General features: G+C 35.5%; 1 protein-coding gene across 13 annotated transcripts in view; it reads left to right on the top strand.

The window, feature by feature from the left end:
* RAPGEF2 (Rap guanine nucleotide exchange factor (GEF) 2) overlaps window positions 1-18,398 on the top strand; it is a 247,394-nt gene that overhangs the window by 145,556 nt on the left and 83,440 nt on the right. Inside the window, exon 1 of one of the 13 annotated variants that reach the window (XM_014535004.1) lies at window positions 7,662-7,832. The exons of 10 other annotated variants lie outside the window; for them this stretch is intronic. In XM_014535004.1, the coding sequence (XP_014390490.1) occupies window positions 7,779-7,832 (54 nt within the window). In that variant the 5' untranslated portion in view covers window positions 7,662-7,778. Of the gene's footprint in view, window positions 1-7,661; window positions 7,833-8,352; window positions 8,765-18,398 lie in introns of those variants that run through there. 2 more of the 13 variants (XM_014535003.1, XM_005860525.2) reach the window with 2 other exon arrangements.

Below are 18,398 nucleotides of genomic sequence, written 5' to 3'. Positions count from 1 at the left end.
CCCTCCCTCCTTCCCTCCTTCCCTCCTTCCTTTTCCCTTCCTCCCTTCCCCCTCTCAAATCACTAAATAAAAAAAAAGAGCCATAATTAAACAATTCATTGTTTGTGCAAACACATTAATCATAAGGGGATATGTTACATGCTAAATTAGTAATAAAAATAGTAATTGCTGTTTACGTTCAGAGTGTTGCCTTAAGAAATACTATGGTAAGGAGCCCAGTTTGAAGCCCTTGTCCCTAGAAAAAGCAGTGGAATGACTTGCAACTCCTGTACAAGTTCTGTCCACCTCTGCAACCTTGAGCACTTCAAGATGAGGTCTGCTCTTTTCTTAAGTAGGTTCTAGGAAATGATGTAAGCTTTGTTAAATGAGCTATTAAAGCCTGCTCAGTTTTTAAATAATTGTATTTTTAAAAGGCCCATTCTTTATGTGGAATTTCTCACAGACTTACAGGCTTCTTTATTTTGTTTTTCTTCACGTCTTCATCTCATACAATCTCATTTTTTCTCTAAAAACGGAGTGGGACAAAAGTAGGTTTACAGTTGGTCAAATGGAAAGTAATACAATAATTAATAAGTAATAACACAAGAATAAATTCTGTTTTGCATACTGGCAACTATAAACCTACCTTTACTCCTGTATTGAGCATTGTTTATTATGAATAGGTTATTGCATATTTTTCCAACTATGAATCAGATACAACATAAACAGTTTGTTAGAAACTTTCACTAAAGAAAAATAGCTTCAATATTTCTTTGGAACATATTTTTGGAGTATTTCTGGGTGATCTTTCTTGGACTCTCAATTAGATCTAAGTGCTAATTCAAGTAACAGGTTTCCTGTATTTCTAAAGTCTGTGTTTTAATTCAACTCAGATAATTGTTCAGTAATTATTATGTATCAGTCTCTCATTTTATTTAATAATTAAATTATTTTTAACAATGTACTCAAATTACCATTTTATTTGGTCAAAGTAGAAAAAAAATAAAACTTTAGCCGGATTTCTTCTATGCTTGCTTTGAAAGGATATGTGTGGAAGACCTGTCAGAGTTGCACCCAAGGATGGAATACATTATGTGAAATATAGGCTTGAATTACACGTATAAAGAATTTGTCAGGCCTGACTGGTTTGGCTCAGTGGATAGTGCGTCGGCCTGCGGACTGAAGGGTCCCGGGTTCGATTCCGGTCAAGGGCATGTACCTTGGTTGCCGGCACATCCCCAGTGGGGAGTGTGCAGGAGGCAGCTGATCGATGTTTCTCTCTCGTTGATGTTTCTAACTCTCTATCCCTCTCCCTTCCTCTCTGTAAAAAATCAATAAAATATATATTTTTTTAAAAAGAATTTGTCAGATAAGCAACTTCTTTTAGAAAAAAATTATAATACTAATGGGGGGATATTTAGTTTAGAAAAAGAGAACTAAAACTTCTGACCAAACCTAATACAGTAACTTAATTTTGCATTTGCTTAGTGCTTAATTGGTTTGGTGTATTCATAGAGAAAATAGCATTTTTTAATGTTATTTATTTGGTGAATAATAAAACATTAGGAATCAAAATTGTAAAATTTCTTGTTTCTGGATGTCAAGGAATAAATTGTTTCTGCCTCTCCCACAGATTTTCTCCAACCTCTATAGCTTTTCCTTTGGGATAAGGGGAAGAGGGAAGAAATCAATATATAGTGGATAAGTGAAGTAAATTATATTAGCAACCTGGAGTTCTATTTTATATTCTTCCAAATTGCTAACTCTGTAACCATATATACTTAATTTTCCTATGAAAGATGAATACATTATTTTATTGCTTCCCTTGGGTTTTGACCATGTTTAATTACATGTTTGCAGAGCACATTGAAATCTATGGGTAAACACTATAGGTATTACAAATAAATATTATAAATAAATGAATACATATTAATATTAAGTGTGATTCATTATTACTGAGAAGAATGGACCATTTTTCTCAAGTTCACAGTAATTAAAAAGGGAATACTTTAGGTGACGAAATATGTGAATAGAATGGCATTAAATTTAGCACGGAAAGGTTTTGCATTTAGTAGTTTCCTAAACTATGTATGTAATCTCTGTCTTTTGGATCATTGTTGCTGATAATTAGAAGTCATTAGTTGTTCATGACACAGGGACAGAAAGTTGTTACATGGCCCTTTTTCTAGCTGGGTCTATTTAATGCTACTTGCTAAGTCTAGGTAGTTAACGAATGGGATAAATATGTCATCAAATTAAGGCTATTTCAGGTAAGCGTGATTTATTTATTGTGTAAAATCTGTAATAAGGGATTCTCTTCAACCTTCAGTTTATATTTCATTTCTTACGCACTGTGTGGCATACTATGTATAATCTGGCATAATTGTGCTTCAGTGTACAAGGTAGTATGGATAGTAAAATTTCAGTGTTACAATCATGAGTTTTAAGATACGTAGGTTGTAGGCATGGAGCCAGGTTGTGAGAGAAATCACACCTAGTCTTAGCACAGAAAAGCATCCGTGCCTGAGGAAGTGTGATTTCCTGACTTCATCTGTCAGGTTCCCCGATTCCGTTAGTTTTCTCCAGAGGCAGGCAGGCAATGGGAAACCTTCGCTGGCACCCTCAGCATGGGGGTAATTTGATGTAAACTAGGAGAAGAGTTTTTGTCACATGGGCTAGATGGACGAAAGTTGTAGAACTTGATTATTTCGTTCTTGAGTTGCCGTTTACTTTTTTTATATTGTGGTAAAATATACGTAACATTTAAATTGGTCATTTTAACCACCTTTTTAAGTGTACAATTCAGTAGTATTAAGTACATTCACATTGTGATGCAACCACTGCCACCATCATCTCCAGAATTTTTTTCATCCTCTCAAACTGAAACTTCATTCCCATTATTATTTACCCCCTACCCTCAGCTCCTGACAACCACCATTTGTTTCTCTCTATTCACTTGATGACTCTTCGGTACTTCATATATGTGGAATTATACAGTATTGGTCCCTTTGTGACTTGATTATTTCACTCTGCATAGTGTCTTCAAGGTTGATCCATGGAGCTTGTAACAGAATTTTGTTACTTTTTAAGACTGAATAATATCCCATTCTCTGTATATACCACATTTTGTTTAAATATTCATTCATAGATGGACATGAGGTTGTTTCTCTCTTTTGACACCATTTATTTAAAAAAAACAACCCACTATTTTTTAGAGCAATTTTAGGTTTACAACAAAATTGAGGGAAAGATACAGATACTCCCCATATTCCCCCACACATACATAGCCTCCCCTAATATCAGCATCATTCACCAGAATGATACTTTTTTTTTTTAACCGAGGAAGAACCTACATTGACATTTCATAGTCACTCAAAGTCCCCACTTTACCGTAGGGTTCATTCTTGGTGCTGTACATTCTGTGGGTTTGGACAAATGCGTATGGCATATATCTGCATCATATGGTATCATACAGAGTATTTTCTCTGCCCTAAAAATCTTCTGTGCTCCATCTATTTATCTCCCTCCAATTGGCTTCTTTCACTTAGCAGCGGTTCTCAACCTGTGGGTCGCGACCCCTTTGGCGGTCGAACGACCCTTTCACAGGGGTCGCCTAAGACCATCCTGCATATCAGATATTTACATTAGGATTCATAACAGTAGCAACATTACAGTTATGAAGTAGCAACGAAAATAATTTTATGGTTGGGTCACAACATGAGGAACTGTATTTAAAGGGCCAGAAGGTTAAGAACCACTGACTTAGGGTTATGCATTTATAAGGTTTTTCTGTGCCTTTTCATGGCATGATGACTCTATTTTTAGTGCTGAACGATATTCCATTGTCTTGATGTACTGCAGTTTATCCATTAACCTACCAAAAGACCTCTTGGTAGCTTCCAAGTTTTGGCAATTATGAATAAAGCTTATGAGATTATGAATATAAATAAATTATGAATACAAAGATTATGAATATACATATTCATATGCAGGTTTTATGTGGACATACGTTTTTAACTCATTTGGGTAAACACCAAGCAGTGTAATTGCTGGATTATATGGTGCTATGTTTAGTTTTATAAGAAACCACCACCTTCTCTTCCAGTGAATGAGAGTTCCTTTTGTTCCACATCCTCACCAGCATCTGGTGTTTCAGTGTTTTGGATTTTGACCATTTTAATAGGCATATTGTGGTATCTTATTGTTGTTTTAACCATGCTTAATTACATGTTTGCAGAGCACATTGAAATCTATGGGTAAACACTATAGATATTACAGATAAATATTATAAAAAAATGAACATATATTAATATTAAGTGTGATTCATTATTACTGTGAAAAGTGCAGGGCATCTTTTCATATGCTTAATTACCATTCATATATCTTCTTTGATGACACATCTATTAAGGTCTTTGGCCCATTTTTTAATTGTTTTGTCTTATTGTTCAGTTTTAAGTGTTCTTTCTATATTCTTGATGAGTACTTTATCAGAAGTGTCTTTTGCATATATTTTCTCTTAGTCTATGGCTTGTCTTCTAATTTTCTTACAATAATCTTTCACAGATCCAGATGTCTTTAATTTTAATGATGTCTAGCTTATCAATGATTTTATCATGGATCCTGTCTTTGCTATTGTATCTAAAAAGGCATTACCATACCTAAATTCTTCTAGGTTTTCTCCTGCTATCCCATTATTGTATGAATTTTATAGTTTTGCATTTGACATTTAGGTCTGTGATCCATTTTGATTAATTTTTGTGAAGGGTATAAGGTTTGTGTCTTTTTCTTTTTTCTTTTTGCTAGTTGATGTCCAATTGTTCCAGTACCATTTGTTGAGGAGACTATCTTTACTGTATTATATTGCCCTTTCTCCTTTGTCAAAGATCAGTACCATTTACTTTGAAATAATTTGTCTATTAAAGAAAAGTATTTGAAATTTTGATAGGAACTAGTTTACAGGTTCAGATATGACCTTGCTAATGTCCATTCCCAGTCAGTGGAGAGTTTATTCATTCAAGAAAATGTGAGTGCCTGCGATATAAACCATGCTAGGTACAGGGGCTCACAAACACAGTACCAACCAGCATGGAGATTAGAGTGTAGCAGGGGAAGCAGACACTACTCCTTAAATAATTCCATGATTAAATATAAAATCACAACTCTAATAAGCCCTACAGGGAAGTGATACACAGTATCTTGATAACTTTGAGGGCATTTCACCAGTATGTTTTTGAGGGTGGAGTAGGAGTCAATCAGGAAAGGGAGGGTGAAGGAGAGCTTTAGGCCCAGAGAGGAATCAACATGTGAAAAGGTCCCCTTGCTCATTCAAGGAAGCTGGGCAGCCCAGGTGACTTAGAGGCCATGAGCACGGTGTAAGTGTTGAAATCATACATCTTGCAGATATTAATAAGAGTCTTAGTCTATACTGAGAGCATGTGTTTTAATTTGAAAAAGAGTCTTAAGGGATTCAATCGAAATGATAAGATTTTAGTTTTTAAAAGATCCCAGGAGGTAGTTTGTTAAACCTGTTGGGTGGGTGGGGTTAGAATTCAATCGAGACAGATCAATAAAGAGACTTTTGGAATTTTCAAGGCAAAAATAATGATCGGTGTGGGATGGTAGCAGAGGTCAAAAGAAATCTAAACTTGAAACAAGGTGGAGAATTTAATTAATGGATATTTTGATGGATCGGACATGGAGAAAGGTGGTGAGGATAACTCCTAGATGTATAAATTATATAACAGAACCCTGATGGTCCTGCATCTGCTCATCTGCGGCGTGCGTGGAGTGAGGAAATGGTGGAAATCAAAGTAGGTAATTCTTGAGAGATTTGATTGTGAAGTGGGGACGGGATTAGACTGTAGCCATGGGAGCATGTAGGATTCATAGAAGGTTTCTGGGTTTTGTTTTTGAGTTGAGAGATGCCTGAACATATTTAAAAGCCAGTGCAGATAATCTCTAGTTAAGGGGGAGATGTTGAATATATGTGGAGAAAGAGGGAAGATGGATAATGTTAGAAGTCTATGAAAGGGGTCTGTTGGAGATGGATGGGGAGAAGGATCCAACATAGTGATGTGGAGAGAATGGTTGCCTTTAAATATGAGGGGTATAAGCAAAGAGACTAGGATGGGTGCAGTGTTAGGTAGGTAGGCAAGAAATACAGATTAGCAAGTACTGATAATTCCAAAGTTGAATATTAAAGTTGCTAGATTTTTCATATCTATGTTCTATTATGTATACCATTTATAGATTTGACTATAAGAAACTGACCCATGCTTCAGAGTTAAAACGTCCTTATTTCTTGTCAACTATGATGTCTTTCAAGCAACTTACATAGGTGAAATTAAGAGTTTATGATATAATTAAATTAAATTGGAGCTCTTTTTTAAAAACCCCAAGTGGGTTTATTTTGATATTATTTGCAAGGCGCCGTGTGTGTGTGTGTGTGTGTGTGTGTGTGTGTGTGTTTGTGAAAAATCACATATTCTAAATTTGTATAAAGCTTGTTAAATGTGCATTTTGTAAATTTTTAATAGATACTTATTTCCTGTAGCACAGTGATACCTGAGGGTGGGGAAGCGGTCACTTCCATTCCTTTATCTTCACCTTGGTGCAAAATCATGTTTTAGTTCAAAGCTGTTCAAGTAAGTCCTTGCTCCGTTTTCTCACCCTGTCTTCAGTGATATTATTTGGAGTCAGCAATCAATGGATTCCATCCCTCTGAGACTTGCTTAACCTACAGCCGCTGATATAACACAGGCAAGAGCTTGTTACTTTATCTGAATTGTCCATCGCTACCTTAATGAGTGAAATGGTTAAGTAGAGGAGGGGGCGAGCCTTAAGGAATGTGCGTTCCATTTGAGCTGAATATTTCAGTGTATAGGGGGAGAGGGAGGGTGAGAGAGAAATCTACTTACATCACTAGAACTGCATTGAGTGTGAGCCTTGCAGGTTAAGAGACAGACTACAGTGTCTTGCTTTCTGCAGGAAGCAGCAATGCCGTTTGTTTCCTAAGAGGAATTTTTTATTTAGGAAAGGAAGCTTTCTCTCTACCCAGGAAATGGCTTTCCTTGTGCGTTGCTATGCCAACTGCCTGCAGCCATGGTCCTCCAAAGTAAGCACAATAATGTAATTATATTGGTGTATTGCATTCAGACTCATGATTCTCGAGATTGTGTGTGTGTGTGTGTGTGTGTGTGTGAGTGTTTGTGAAAAATCACATCTTCTAAATTTGTATAAAGCTTGTTAAATGTGCATTTTGTAAATTTTTAATAGATACTTATTTCCTGTAGCACAGTGATACCTGAGGGTGGGGAAGCGGTCACTTCCATTCCTTTATCTTCACCTTGGTGCAAAATCATGTTTTAGTTCAAAGCTGTTCAAGTAAGTCCTTGCTCCGTTTTCCCACCCTGTCTTCAGTGATATTATTTGGAGTCAGCAATCAATGGATTCCATCCCTCTGAGACTTGCTTAACCTACAGCCGCTGATATAACACAGGCAAGAGCTTGTTACTTTATCTGAATTGTCCATCGCTACCTTAATGAGTGAAATGGTTAAGTAGAGGAGGGGGCGAGCCTTAAGGAATGTGCGTTCCATTTGAGCTGAATATTTCAGTGTATAGGGGGAGAGGGAGGGTGAGAGAGAAATCTACTTACATCACTAGAACTGCATTGAGTGTGAGCCTTGCAGGTTAAGAGACAGACTACAGTGTCTTGCTTTCTGCAGGAAGCAGCAATGCCGTTTGTTTCCTAAGAGGAATTTTTTATTTAGGAAAGGAAGCTTTCTCTCTACCCAGGAAATGGCTTTCCTTGTGCGTTGCTATGCCAACTGCCTGCAGCCATGGTCCTCCAAAGTAAGCACAATAATGTAATTATATTGGTGTATTGCATTCAGACTCATGTTTCTCGAGATTGTGTGTGTGTGTGTGTGTGTGTGCATGTGCCGTGTGTGTGTGTTAGTGACTCTCGCTAGCAGTCATGCTTGTGTTGTGAGAGACAGACATCATTAAATTAAATGTCCATCAGTGTCATGCTGCTAAGATTAATTGTGCAAACTTGGTTAGTGGAGTGGGACAGAGATCACTGGTCACCACTCTGTCAGCATCATTAGCAGCTAGGGAGGAGGTCCCGATTCACACGCTCTGCCCTGGTTTTTCTTTCTTTCTTTTTCTCTTCTCCTTTTTTGTTGGTTGAAGGGGTTCGTCTGTGTGATTGCAAATGAAACAAGAGTATTAACAATGCTTGGCTGAATGCTAGAGACCGGTTCTCATACCACCCTGACTACTATAATTCTGTATGAAGCCTTTTCGAGGGGAGTCTGTGTGCAGTCAGCCATTTTAGCTTTTTTTTTTTTTCTTTCCTCCTTTTCTTTTGCCTCTCGTTCTTCAGTCTCCGAAATGATCTTCTCTGGGAAGACTGAGAGCTGTCTAAGGTTTCCTCAGCCTTGTCAGAGCCCAAGATGGTTAGAGTTCCAATGTTATAAAAATGGAGACGAACACCGTGGCTCGGATTCCTTTTCTGGTCTACAAGTGTGAGGGTTTTTTTAAGCTTGCCAGTAGTGACACTTTAAGCTGCCGCATGGTTTCCTCCTCCCTCTTTTTTTTTTTTTTTCCTTTTCCTTTTCTTTTCCTCCTTTCTTTTAATTTAATGCTGTAGAGGGTGACTTGCCATCCATGAGAGATTGGTACATGATGTGTAAATTCAGTTCAGCATATGTTTCTTCATTATGAAACCACTAGCAATCCCAGCTAACCATGGAGTTATGGGCCAGCAGGAGAAACACTCAGTAAGTATCGCAAATGCTGCTTGTGCTCCGGGAGCACGTCATAGAGAACTGCTTTAAAATGGGAATTATTGCTGCTTCTCCTCAGGGAAAACAGGTTTTTTAGAAGGTATGATAGTCCGCTTGGAGGCGGGAGGGTAAGTTACAACTGGCTTGTTCTTCCAATTTTTGTCATGATTTAAAAAAATATTTTTTTAAAACAAGACCAACAATTTGTTTAAAGCAAAATTAGGAACATTGAGGAATATTGGACAGCTGATTTTTATGATCAAAAATTACAGCTTGACATTTCATCTTTAACTTAATACTCGAGTAGGTTTTTTTAATTGAATTTAATGAGAGATCATGGAAAAGGTTACTGGGAACCGGTGTCTAGTGTAAGGGATTCACATGGAGGTTTGAATGAGGGAGGGAGAGCTTTGCTTATTGATTTGCTAACCAAATGATTGGTGGGACTCCTTTGACTTCTTAACCTGTTTTAATAGGAGATGAACACACAGAATATTGTTTTTAACGCCACAAGTGCTGCTTTTGTATAATTGATCCCATGAGTCAGCTATGCATTTGTCATGCTGGAACCCCACAGGCAGCTACTGCTGTTTGTGAGAAGCACTTTCTATGGCTGACACCACGTCTCAGCCTCCTGTTCCAGGAATGTGAGTTCTCACGGTGCTACTTTTATGTGCATGGTGGAAGTTTCTGCCATCATGCTAATGCATATGTTTTATATGTGTGTATATATTTAGATCCCCAAAATGAAAGTGCATAAATGTGGGCAGCATACTAGTATATAGCATTAGCCTAAGTATTTTTGAAATGTCTGTTTTCACATCCTGGAATCTAGGAGGCATTATATTAGGGTATAGGATTTATCTTTTACATATTCCAAAAAGGGTGAAATGTTCAACTCAAAAATGGAGATAAATCACTGAGGCTTCAGAAACTTATAGACAGAAAGCCATGAGTTTGGAGTATAAGATGCTTAGGTGTACGTGTATAATTTGGTTTTGTTCATCATTATGAACAAAATGATTGCCTAAACCCAAGAGATTTTCTTAGATGAAGTGACTCCATTGGCATGATCTCACTTTCCTGATGAACCCCAGGATGTTCTTAAGTCAGTGGTTGTGTTGAAAGCATGTTATGATGCTGCGCCGAGAGCCCAGCCCCCTCCTCATGAGATCCTGTGGTACCTCACTCATTAAATCTCTTCGGATCAAATGCAAAAAAAGACCAGCCTTCTACTTAATTTCTCTAATAGGAAAGGTTGCCCTCGAGAAGTTCCACTAGCGTTCGATTTTATGATTTTATTAACAGGGTCTTTGAAGTGACGCTGCTCTGTAGTCATGGTTTTTTTCAGGATGAAGTGAAAGTATTACTGAAACTATACGTGAGGACCCTTAGAAGCAAAGTCTAAATCACAGGGGTTTTGTTTACCTTTTTCCATATATCATTTCTCAAGATGGAGGGAGTGAGTATTTATTAACAATACTATAATTTTCTTGAACAAAGAATTGTTAAAACTGGTAGGGGAGGAAAAGTCTTACTAGATATGTGAAAACCAGCAGTTGGCACAGATAATCCTAAATAAGCATGTTTGTTTATATTTTACTGAAATTTAGGGAAATGCTGCGACCAAAGTACCCCTAGCCCTAAAAATAGCTGCGAATCAAGCAATTTTTGGAAAGCACGTGAGTGGTGTTTCTTGTGTACTTTTGTTGCAAATTGAAGTACTATGATTTCCCACCTCAGGCCGTCCTAGGCAGCAGAGTGGGCAGCTTATGATATGAAGATCTTGCTATATACTTGTTGATGAGTCCTTTGATTATCTAGACTTTGTTGTTTCAAGCACAGACCTTTAGGATTTAAATTATGTGCAAGGAGTTGAATAGGAGAATAATTACTCTGGCTCTCGCATAATTATAGGTGACTCAGAAAACAGTTGTAGAGCAAAAAGGAGAGAAAATGCCCTCTTTAGACCTATAAGGCTTTATGAACATAATATCAGAGCTAATTTTAAATGAGTAAAATTTAGCAAATTCACAAGTACTTCTGTTTTTGCTTCTTCAAAATGTTTGTGACTTCTTAAGTGGCTTTGTTTCTTTGACTACAGAAGGGAGTGAAATACTGAAAAGAAAAAAGAAAGACATTAAATTGGGGGCACAAATAGTAAACTCAGTTATTCTACTTTGTTAGAATCTTCAGATTCTGGACTTTTATTCTTTATTCATTTTCTGTGTGGCTCAGTGCATATCTCAGTTGCCGGCACATGGTAGGTGTACAATAAATCTAGAATTTCTCTTTTATTGGAAGTCTCATTTAACCCTTTAAAGTAGTAAATTCTAAATATTTTATCATTTCTCCTCCCCCTCCCCATTCTATTTGGTCAGTTGATAATACTGAGATGAATGCTGTGTTACCCAACATGCAGCCAGTACTGGGCTTTATTCTTACAGTCATGTAGTGCCTTCAGTTAGTCCTCAGAGGAACCTTGTGATTTTGTGAATTTTTAAAATAAAAGGAGATTATTAACATTGAAAAAAATGTAATACTGCATTTTCCAAAAGAAAACTGTTAATAGATGTTACATGAAAAAAGTTTTCCAGGCTCAGTAAGTTGGGGAAAACCTTGGGATAACATTAAAGGTGTTATCGCTCTATTTACCAACCGTTCTGTTTTTTATCTGCCTCTCCTCTTTTTGGCCTGCCTCAGATTATCTAATGGGAATAGCATTCCTTAAGCATGCTTTTGAAAAGTCTGCAGTAGAGAATGACTTTGAAACTTTGTAAATTAAACAACAAAAAAAAAGAATCACTTAAATCAACTTGACACCATCAAACTGATCATTTATTTTCTAGTTGTATTTTTTTTTAGAAATTATGGATATATGTAGTATGCTATACTTATAATAAAACCTCAGTCATAATTAGATAATAAACTTTAAATGCGGTTGATATAAGAAAATGCTTACTTGCCCTAACTGGTTTGGCCCAATGGATAGAGCATCGGCCTGTGGACTCAGGGGTCCCAGGTTCGATTCCGGTCAAGGGCATGTACCTTGGTTGCAGGCACATACTCAATAGGGGGTGTGCAGGAGGCAGCTGATCGATGTTTCTCTCTCATCGATGTTTCTAACTCTCTATCCCTCTCGCTTCCTCTCTGTAAGAAATCAATAAAATATATTTTTTTAAAAAATGCTTACTTAGCAATAGCTATCACTTCTTGAGCACCTATTATATGACAGGCACTATATTACATATTATCTGACTTAATAGTTACAACAACCTTTTAAAGAAAAGTGTATTATCAACTTTTTGGAGATAATGAAACTGAAGCTTAGCAAGACTTAAAAAGTATATATATTTAAAGACTGGTAAGTGGTGGAGCCATCATCATTGGAACCTACATTGTCTGATTTCACAGTCTTTCTTTAACCATGAACCTATAATATCTCTCCTTATATAGACAAATTTAGTCAAAATTAGACGTGTAGATTTAGCAGGGGTGGGAAACCTTTGTTCTGCCAAGGGCCATTTGGGTATTTATAACATCATTCGAGGGCCGTACAAAATTACCAACTTAAAAATTAGCCTGCTATATTTGGTGAACTATTTAATTAACTCACCCCTAATGCCTTGGCAGGGCCAGACCAAATGATTTCATGGGCCTTATAAGGCCCACAGGCCTGATGTTCCCCACCCCTGATTTAGAGTTATGAGAGCTGGTATTAACTCTCGTAACTATCAGTGAAACACATGGTTTGCAAAAAATACTTGCTTTTCTCCTGCTACTGTTTTTCCTGGCATCTGTGACATTCTAAGCATTGAATATAAAAGAGCAATAATATGATCAAAATTATTTTATAAAACTTATAAAAATAGTTTTATAAAGTACATATTGACATACAATTAATAATGCATCTATCCTTTTTTTTCCCAGACACACACTTTTTCTTTATTAACAATTTAAAAAAATCATTTTGCCTCCACAAAAAAAGAGGTTTTCAGATATTTATCATTAAGCTTAAGCTTAGTAAAGTTTTGTAAATCCTAATTGGGTTTCCCATAACTTTAAATCTAGTCAAAAACACTGCAGATGTTTGCTTTCTAGTTCTGTATGCTTTTCTCTTAATGTCTTGCTAAGTATGAAGATTTCATACCCATTACCAGCTAATATCTCAAGTCATAATAGAAACCATATAAGGTTCATCATTAATGATTGTGGGATAAGGCCTTATTTTAACTAAGTTTAAAAAATAATTTTGATATTTTTTATTAATTGACATTCTGATAGAGAACTCTTCAGTGATTTTAACCCTGTAATATGACTGAAGAGCTTGTATAAGTGGGAGAGACATGTCTGTTGGCTCTGCCATTTTTTTTCATTGCTTACTTGGGCTGTGTTATTGATATTACTTTCTGTTTCTTTCTTTTTTGATATTATCTTGAGACTTGAATTGGGATGATCAGAAATAGATGCCATTCAGCCCAATTCCTCCTCCTTTTTTGTGTTTGGCCCTATCATGTACCTTTTCATTTTTGCTGCTTAATTCTTTATAAACTCAATGCCTCAGCTTCCTCTGTTGCTGTTGTCATTTCTGACAGTCTGACCTTGGTCCCTTGTAACTCTATTGGAAGCACAGAGTCTTGATATTTTGTCTCCCCTGTTTCTGCTTTAGTGAAGTCTGCATCTCTCTTGGAGCCCAATTCATGCTCACCTTTCTGAAGTCCATACTGTACATGGCTTATTTGTAGCCATAAATATCAATTTCATTATTTCATAACCCTCTTAATAAAGAAGGATGTAATATAGCTTAACCATATGTCAAAATTCCTGTTGATCACAAAGGCCCTCTATCATCTACATTCTCTCCCTTCTGAACATATTTTTCCCTCCGACTATGATTTTTTTATTTAGGACAAGATGATCGGATTGCAAACACTTTAGGCTCACTTTCTTTCCTGTTTCCCAGCTTGCAGTGCTCTTTGCTTAAGTTTCACTTGCTCTTTGTCACTTCATATTCAGTTCTGCTTTCTCTGAATAATGATTTAGTGGCACTTAATATGCAATGCTCAGTTTTCTTAATTCTTTTAATTGGTGCTTGTATATTGGTTTGGTCTTTTCAGTTAGATGAGAAATCATACCTTGAGTAAATTCCCCCCCCCCTCCTCATGTTATATATTTAGGATATGGTTGGAATTCAAAACTGTTTGTCAACTGTTTAAGAATACTGTACAGACAAGGAGTTTCCAGGATGGAAGAATAGCACATGAGGGTCCAAGGCAGGAAGGTGTAGAAGGACATGAGGATTCAGAAGGCCATGAGGGAATAATAGGGAGATAATCACTGTTGGAATGATTTGTTAGGGAGAGCAGGTTGATCAAGGTGATGGGGAAGAAGATGTTATGATACCTGACAAGTTAATTACCACATTTCGGGATCCAGCAAAGTTGTGTAACCTCTCCTCTTCCACCCTCTTACTTCCTTCCCTTTCTATCTTTAACTAGAGTGGATTTAAGAAAACTCAATTTTTAAAACATTGCTTTGATCTACCATGACAATTTGACCTTGTCTGTAAACATTGGGTACAGTGAATCTTTACTGTAATTTGATTGATTCATTTTCCTCAGCGATGTAGAAAATAGCACCAAGATTAATTATAGATGTTAGGTTATTCCTCTTTTGGTTAAGACTCCACCTTTTTTGTATCTGATCTTTATTGTGTTTATAATGACTTATGTATTTCCTGAGATGAAATAAACTTATCTCTTGGGGAAGTTTTTCCACTGTGCTAGCTAGCAGAGAGGCCAGAGAGGAAGCAATATCCTGTTGTTTTATTCAAGGACAAGGTCATCTTGCTTTGGATTTGGGCCAAGAAACCCTAGCAACAAATAATAGATCTTTTTACCCTGTTAGAAGGGAAGAAACATATTTCAGAAACTTTCCAATGTATTGTGTACACTACCTAGATGTATAGAAAAAAATCTCTATCTCATTGTAGGACATACTGAAGAAAAGATCTTACTTTTAGTTAAAAGAAGAGGGGTACTTCCCATTTTTTGCTTTGAGATATTGTTTAGTAATTACCTGTTTAAAACAGAACTGTATAAAAATAATATCAATTAAGATTAGTGAGAAAAGAATGATCAACTTAAAAAAAAAGGAGTGCTCAAAATGCATCATTAGAAACTCAGTTGTTTTTTCTCCTTTAGCTGTTTAACCATAATAAGAGCACCCATCATTATTTTTCCTTCATTTAAAATATAATATTTTATATGTTTGAAATACTGACTTTTAATTTGCACCAAAATAAATGCTCTGTAAATTTGATCATATTGATGTAATTATCCCTGAAATATAACCTGGAATTACTCTAGTCCATTTCCTTGGTTTTAGGCCTGACCACACTCTTAAATATTTTATTCAGGTATTCTGTTTAGCAATCTTTCCAGTGTGATGGTCATTTTTCTTCATTTTACTGTGTTTAATAATCATGTAAAAAAAATTTTATTTAATTTAAATTCTTAATTAGTTTTTCTTTTGTAAATTTTTGAAAGCTTTTTCTACTTAGATCAAATGACCATTTTATCATTATCCATATATTCTATTTGGATTATGGTTTGTTTTTGAACTTTTTCTTAAAAAATGATTTTAAAAAGAAAATAAAAATTAGTGCTTTTGCTATCCATAGAGGAGAGAGAGAGAGAGAGAGAGAGAGAGAGAGAGAGAGAGAGAAAGAGAGAAAGAGAGAAGAGAGAGATATTTAAACAAAAGTTTGTAAATGAGTCCTTAAGGTCTTATTTTTCTTTATCATTAAGATGTTGTCTTTATTTTTGAAGTCCTGACACATGCTTGTGATCACTGCTATTTACAGTATTAAAATGCCAAGTCTGTTAGTACATTTAGGTGTTACACAGAATAGTTAAATAGTATAGTGCCTGTTCTTAGAACATAGATAAGACGCTTGTACAAAGGCATACAAGATATCATAAATACGTTTATACTCTAAAGAACATTAAGAAATTATACTAGCAAAGCAATTCTCACAGAAGCAACATGTCTCTCTATAGATCAGTGATGGCGAACCTATGACACGCGTGTCAGGTGACACGCGAACTCATTTTTTTGGTTGACTTTTCTTTGTTAAATGGCATTTAAATATATAAAATAAATATCAAAAATATAAGTCTTTGTTTTACTATGGTTGCAAATATCAAAAAATTTCTATATGTGACACGGCACCAGAGTTAAGTTAGGGTTTTTCAAAATGCTGACACGCCGAGCTCAAAAGGTTCGCCATCACTGCTATAGATGCATTACACAGATAGTCCTCTTAGACCCTTGGTTCCTGCCCCTGCCTTTCCTGTTGGTACAGAAACACCCTTGCAATGTGGAACTAGTCAGTTGTCAACCTCTGCCATTTTCTTATTGATTGAACCTCTAGCATAGACCTTTTATGTTAGTTATGTTGTATTCTCTTTTTCTCATCTAGGGTGTCCCAAAAAATGTATACACATATTTTGAATAATTATAAAGGCAGCATTTATTAAAATATATTTCATTTTCAAAATTGAGCTATCAGCTATTAAAGTGTGTATACATTTTGGGGGGACACCCTGTATATGTGTACATATATAGTGTGTATATGATATACACATACATAGTGTATGTATATGATTGATCTTATTTAATTGCAGTCTGTGATCTGTGTGATGTCTGCATAACTTATCAGTTAAAACTTAATCTGTTTATTTTGTACATTAAGTTCATATAAATATTCTTTAATATTTTTATAGTGACTTAAATCATTCTTTAAATCTTTCATTCCATATTAGTACACCAGATCCTCTTTTATAATTTACTTCACATGTTTATTATAAAGGATGTTTTTAGAGACATCTTAGTCTAGGATTAACCTTACATTTATTGATTGATAGATTGATAGTCTGAAAAACATCTTTACTAGTAAGTTACTAAGGTGTATATTCTCCTTTAGTGAACTCTAGGGAAATATGTTATTGGTTTATAACATTGACTTGGTTTGATTATGAAATGAACATACTCTACCTCAGTATCTATGCATGCATTTCATGCATATGCGTGCATTTGTGTAAATATAATTAATCCATAATCTCATTTCCAATCTGGGTATGGAGATTAAGCTAGAATTTAACATTCTGCATAGTTTATTATTGGCAAAGGCTAATTTTCAGGAACATATGCCCTATCTCTTGTGATAAATGGTATTTTCTTACTGCTCTCTATTAGAGATTTAAAAATACGAATTACGATGGGGGTGCCTTATTTGGGTTATTTCTAAAAGGTCAACATTTCACTAATTTTAAGTGCTAGCACAACAACTTCACAACTTTTATAATAAAAAAGACGATGAAACATGGCTGTAAAAAATGTAGAATTGTAACCTTTTGATTGCCTCCATTTTTCTAGGAAAAAATAATGGGTGCAACCAGATGTTGCTTTTTGAAGCATTTTCAATATGTGAAAGCACTCTTTTTTTATTTTTCTCAGTAATCAAGAAAAATTTGGAGTTAGTGGGAGTATTGTGACATGTAGTTTTTCTGGGTTTTATGGTACCTTTAATATTAGTGAAAAAGAAGTTTGCTTAGAGTTTTTAGTAAGGATTAGAAGGATTCTATAATCACTGGGCCGATACAGGTTGGGTTGGTGGGGGTGGGGGAAGGCTGTCAGAAGTTGTGATAAGTACAATTTACACCCCAGGATTCCAGTGATTGAGAATGTGAAGGATGAAATTAACTTTATCTTTGTGGTTAATTAATCTTAACAATTATTTATTTCCCTCTAAAAGTATACTTTTTTCATTTTAAATGGCAATTAAAAATATGAATACATTTTATAATGCATTTATATTATATTAACATATAAGGCTTCATATGTTTTGAAATTAATTCCATTTGTGTAAACAATCAAATGTCAAAATCATACTATGTTATACTTTAGGGATAACATATTCCTAAATATAAGAGTAATTTAAAATTATTTTCTTTAGAAGATACCCTTTGAATAGCTGAAATAATTATCAATGCTTGTTTTGGTTTGTATTATGGTTATTTGGGTGGCAGTTTGGTCTGTGGCTTGTCTGTGTTATCAGTTTTGTGCATGATTCATAATTTTAAAATGCATAACTATATGTTCATTGAACAAAGAGAAAACAGATGAAGACAAGGACAGAAAAATAATCATAATTTTACTACCTAGATAAAACCATTGGTACATATTCTCTTATTATAGAAATGTTGTTAATATTATGCATATAAAATCTGGTAATGATATTTGTTCTAGATTTTATTTGCCAAAATATATGCAGAATATATATTTACGAACAACTGATTTAAGAGAAACATAACTATTATGACGCTTCTATCATAAGCTGATTTTTCTACTTTATACTTTTCAAGTTTAAAGTAAAGCATCTACACTAATAAAAGAGAAACATGGTAATTGGCGTACGACCGCTACCCTTTTCATTGGCTAATCAGTGAGTATATGCAAATTAACTGTCAGCCAAGATGGCGGCCGGCAGCCAGGCACTGAAGCGAGCAGGGAGGCTTGCTTGCTGCAGACTCCAACGTTCCCCGCCTCACTTGCCGGCCTCTCA

The sequence above is a fragment of the Myotis brandtii genome, unplaced genomic scaffold (assembly GCF_000412655.1).
Source record: "Myotis brandtii unplaced genomic scaffold, ASM41265v1 scaffold136, whole genome shotgun sequence".
NCBI lineage: Eukaryota > Metazoa > Chordata > Mammalia > Chiroptera > Vespertilionidae > Myotis > Myotis brandtii.
This window is presented reverse-complemented; position numbering and strand designations above follow the sequence as displayed.